The 5,528-nt window shown below is 34.4% G+C and overlaps 1 protein-coding gene across 1 annotated transcript in view; it reads right to left on the bottom strand.

Annotated features, from left to right (window-relative positions):
- LOC106874327 (neurotrypsin) overlaps positions 1-5,528 on the bottom strand; it is a 61,355-nt gene that overhangs the window by 42,907 nt on the left and 12,920 nt on the right. Inside the window, exons 8-10 of the mRNA XM_052968025.1 lie at positions 3,208-3,310; positions 2,788-2,858; positions 282-373 (exon numbers count right to left, since the gene is read on the bottom strand). Coding sequence (XP_052823985.1) covers positions 282-373; positions 2,788-2,858; positions 3,208-3,310 — 266 coding nt within the window. The remainder of the gene's footprint in view (positions 1-281; positions 374-2,787; positions 2,859-3,207; positions 3,311-5,528) is intronic.

Below are 5,528 nucleotides of genomic sequence, written 5' to 3'. Positions count from 1 at the left end.
GAACCGAAATTAAAACAGTGAGCTTCTGAATAAGACACAGTAAAGCATCTGGTCCAACATTCTACTGTTTGGAAACCTGTATTGCTGTGTCTTGATAACAAGCTTCAAGCATATATGACCTTTTGTCCAATAAAGTTAGCTGTAAATAACTTACATTGAAACTAGCAGCATAACTAAAAATCTAATACATATATATAACTATTAATTTTATTTATTAAATGTGCTCTAGCATATTTTCAATTAAGAAAGAGGATATTGAAGAAAATAATAAGTGAACTTACTGTCTCCAATGGTATGCGAACATACACTTCCCTTGGAAATGCATCAATGATGAAGTTTGTATCTTGTTTCTCAAAGTTGTCAAGTGTGTAATCTAATTAAAAAAGAAAGAATATTTAAAGAATGCTATTGTTCAGTATTAATTCATACTAGAGTTGATTAAAAATATTTTCTTAGGTGTATTTTAAAATTAAATGTAAATAAAAATAAGAAAGACATACTAAAGAAACAAAATGGCATGAGAAGTGAGGATGTCCAAAACTAGGCAAGATGGCGAGATAGTATGAGGGCGGTTGCTATGGCATTGTGGTAGATCTGGCCACCCTCATTAATGGGGACAAAACCCAGATTTAAAACACTAGATGATGATGATGATGATGATGATGATGATACTAAAGAAACAATATGTGGTTGTTGGCCTTGGTCATATGTTCCTCGTAAAGGCTAATTTGGTTTAACTCAAATTAAACTATATTTCATTCTGTGATATTTTGAATATACTTTTTGCTGTTTATTCAGATTAATCCTGCTTCTAAGAGTTAATTAGGTCGTTTGTTTCTAGCCACAATTCCATTTTCAGCAGAGATTTGGTGAAGGTTTAATGTGTCAAAAAAAATAGCCTCAAACTTTTTAAACATCTGTAATACTTATGCTTTTCTTATATCTCAAAGTAGGAAAAAAATAATCAGGAAAATGAATAAAATCTGGAAGTTAACTGCAGGATTCCATCATATACATCGTATGTGCTTGATGTTATCAGCTAGGTAAGGAAGTACTTTGAAGTCCCAAAATAGTGAGTTACATAAGGTTGATGATTAGTTTGAACTTCTACTTGAAGATGCCTCATGGAGGGAGCGAGTTCTAGAAGAATGTGGTTCTGAGTAGAAAGGATTGAGTAAAGTAATTAGCACAGGGTTTGGTGATGATACACAATAAGGACAATGGAGAGAAAATGGACATTTATATCAAATGGACATTTTTATTTTTCATGTAATGATGGGTATGGGAGTGGTCAACTGACGAGGAGACAGTGTGGTTGTTGAGAATGGAAGAGAGTTCAGAGAGACGTAATGTACCATGAACATAAAACCAATGAGTAGGGACTGCGGAATTGTCAAACTGAGCTCCGAAGAAGAAAATGTTTCTTGTAAGACTGTAAACAAGGATTTACATGCAGAGTTCCATAGCAAGTAATGAACAATTGAATGGTTCTGGAATGGAGAGCTTCTAGTCTTGAAGAGCAAAGCGAGTGGCTATAAATGTTCTTTAAAAGTGGAGCAAGAATCAAACTTGAAAGGGATTTGGGGAGAGGTATTGAAGAAAGTATTTCTTCAATACCTTCTTCAGTGCCTTGTGCTGGGAGAGAAGGTGAAAAGTAGAGAATTACCACTGATGGCAGTTTCAGTTAACAAAGAACAAGGCTTGGTCAGTGTTAAACTTTTGGAAGCTGAATGTTTATGTGATGTGTCACACAGGTTAAGAAGCCATCAATATATATATATTTAGGGAGACTCTGTGAAGGTTGAGTGAATGGCAGAGGATTCTACAATTATTGATTTGAAATTAGTATATCTATAGTTTTCTGTGTGGGAAAGAAACTGCGAAATCATCAGTAGGAGAAATACAAGGGAAATACATAACATTTGATGGGTTTGGACTGAACACAGCATCAAAGACCATGGCTATAGATAACACTGGAAAATGTAGTTAGAGTAAAAGGGATCACTGACAACTACATAAATGATATTTTGGTGTATGAAATGGTGGTGACAGTAGATGAGATCAGTGACTCCCTGAAAAGTTATGGGTTGACAGCAAAATAGATGGTAAAGAGGATAGTGTCAAAACTGAAAAGGAAGACTGGAAAGGTAAGCTGATATTTCAGAGAGAAGAAAATGACTTCTCGATCTAAAATATACTTTGAGTTAATGAAAACTGTTCACAATATGTGGAAGGCTGAGCTACTACCATATCACTGGATGACTTCAAACTAAATGTCCTCAAGGATTCTGGTGGAAGACAACTGGAAGCAATTGGTAGCTGATGTGTTATTCTGTCAGCATGGCATTTTTATTTATATATGATTGACAGTAGACCCAGGTGCATGGCTACATGAAAGAAAATTATGGAAGAGGCTGGTGTTGAAATTTCAAGAGTATAAAGTATTGTGGGAGAGGGGTCTTTTAGGGGAATTGTTGATAGAGAACAATACTGCATTTTGTTCAGAACTGTTGAAGTAGTGGAATGTCAGACGAGTAGGAATAGTATCATAGAGAGATACTATCGAACTATCAAGCTGCTGGTTGAAAGAAGAAATATCTCTTCGATTGAGACAGTGTTCTGGTAAAACATGTCATCAAAGTTGAGCCAGATGGAGGAGTCACAAATAATACAGAATAATTTATTTTACACACTTACAGGATTGTGACAACCTTGTTGTAATCATATTTACAAATTCAAATATAGCCACTTGCATTGAATTAAAATCATTTCAGTTATTATACATACCACAATCTTTCTCATCTTCACCATCAGAGCAGTCATTTTCTCCATCACATTTCCAACTCAGTGAAATGCAGCTGTTAAAATGAAATTTCGTTTATATAGAAATCAACTTAAGTAATACATATGTATGTATTTTGATTTATTGCTTTTGAGAAGGAAACATTTTTTTGTCTAATTGATGAAAGAAAATATTCATTCTAGTATGTGATCAACAGAAAAATTCATTGTATGAAAAACCAGAGATGCTTTCTCAGTCGCAGCTAATATAGGTAACAGAAAGATGGGTTCACCTGGTATAAAATTATAACAAGATTTGCTTTCCCTACCACTAATTCGTAACACATATGATTGAAACATATTCATTGGTTATAAAAGTTAAAATGGTTAATAGGGCGAGAGTAAAAGAGAAACAAGTTATCTTACGTCTTTGATGTTGAACAATACATTTTGTTAAGTGGACAATTCAAGGAATGAGTTGTTGTAACTGGAGCTTGAGTAGTTGTAACTGTAGCTTTTGTTGTTGCAGCTGAAAAAGTCAAACAAATTTCTTACCTTTTATCTTTTACTTATTTCAGTCATTTGACTAAATCCTTCCAGCAGTGCCCCAGTCTTTAACTCTTTAGCATTCAGATTATTCTGTCAAATGTAATACTTCTTAATTCACATTGTTTTTTTAATTATTCACACATTATCTTATAGCTTCAAGAGTTTGATGTGGTAATTTATTTGTAGAATGACATTGTAGAGTAGGTTTGGCCATTTTGAACATAAAGCAGGTAGATTATTTTGGCTGGATATTTTGGCTAAATGCTAAAGGGTTAAACCTGTCACTTACTTCTCTTCCCAGGTGCATTGTTTCTTTGTTGAGTTGCCTGTTAATCATAAGTCCTTTCATTCTAATAGCTTTTGTCCTTGTACTGTTGCTTTCTGGAACTCACTACCACTGTCTTGTTTTCCTCTGGTCTAAGATATTCATTCATTTGATCTTTCTGTTAATTGACATCTATTGAATTTGTAGGCCCCTATTCTTGATTTTTTTGTAGTCCCTTACATTACAGTGACCTCAGGCCTTGTTTGTGAAAAAATCAAAAACTATATATGGATCTTTCTGAATTGACGGGCACCACTCATTTTCTTAACGAAACACTTTCAAACTTGGAATACTAGAAGAACGTGTCATATAAAACATCTTTTTCTCTTAGCCTTCTTAAAAAAATGTTTATATTGCAAGTTATTTCATGTTAAAGTTGTCGTATTTCTGTAATTTCAACCAATCACTGATGTCTATTCAGCTGAATACAGTTACTGCTGTTTTTGTAAACAATAATTTTTGCTGGTGTCAAGATCGTTATTCCCTGGTAATTATACCTGGTTAGGGTTATGAGTTAGGTTATGGCAAAAATAATCATAACCCTAACTCTAAAACCCGAACCCTAACCCTAAAACCCGAACCCTAACCCTAAAACCCTAAAGCTAAAACCAGTACAAATGCATGAACGACGTTATAAATAACAGTACTGCTGATAGTTGTTGTTGACGAACAACGGCACTAATTTTATTCAAGAGAAAAGATCCCATTACACCGCACAATGTGTGGTGTTCACAATTCACAGCAGTAATTGTTTTCACCTCAATAGACGTCAGTGATTGGTTGAAATTACCAAAATACGACAATTTTTTACATGAAATAACTTCGAATACAAAAAATTTTATCTGTTCTATAACACAAAATATACAAGTATATGAAGTTTAAAAGTGTTTCGGTACCAAAAAACACTACATAAAACATAAATGAAAAGTGGTGCCTGTCAATTCAGAAGGATCCCTATATATATAAAAAAAAGATACCTGTAGCAAATATAACTGATGTAAAGTGGATTAATGTGTTCTTAGAAACATCAGGAAGCATCTACAGCAGATTTCAGTTTCTAACCTACAAGAAAGTATCTTATTAGCTGAGTCAGTTTGCTTCCACCCGAAGTAATATTGAAGTATAGTTATGTCCCATCTACATCAACTATTGCCATTTATAGTATACTAGCAGAGGCACCCGGCGTTGCTCGGGAATGAAATTGTTGCTTATATACTTGAAGAAAAAAAGGCAAAATATGCTGTATAGAAATTTGAGAGGACATTCTGTAGATGGACTCTCAGATGAATGATGGCTGGGTGCCTCTCATGAATGGGGAAAATTGAAGATGTGCCGAAAAGCCTCATTGGTACTTGGAAACTTTTACGAAAATCAAAATGGGGATTAAATGAAAAAATGATTTACGTGAATATCCTCACAAGAGTAATTGAAATAAATGGCGATTGTGGAATCCCCCACGCACGCGCGCACGCATACACACGTGTGTCTTTGTAAATATGTTTGTATACATTTATGTATGTGTGTGTTTGTAAGAGACAGAGTGTGAGTGAGTCAAGGGGTGTGTGTGTGTGCGTGTGTGTGTGTGAGACAGAGTGAGAGAGCAGTGTGTATGTAGTATTTTCTCTCTCTCTCTCTCTCATACACACAAACACACACACTCACACACAAAATAGAGAGTGAAGCTTTTTTTGGCGTTGTTACGTCAATACCGGAAGTTGACATTGAGAAAACTTTTTAAAGAAGTGAATCTTAAATATAAAGCAATATTATTTATTTTTAATTAAAAAAATCAAATGAAGAGCCTAAGATTTACCCGAGGTCAAATTATTCACGCATCAGAAGTATGGAAGCATTTGGTGAAGTCGATTTCACA

The sequence above is a fragment of the Octopus bimaculoides genome, chromosome 5 (genome assembly GCF_001194135.2).
Source record: "Octopus bimaculoides isolate UCB-OBI-ISO-001 chromosome 5, ASM119413v2, whole genome shotgun sequence".
Taxonomy (NCBI): domain Eukaryota; kingdom Metazoa; phylum Mollusca; class Cephalopoda; order Octopoda; family Octopodidae; genus Octopus; species Octopus bimaculoides.
The sequence above is the reverse complement of the archived record's forward strand: the minus strand, read 5'-3'. Positions and strand labels throughout refer to the sequence as shown.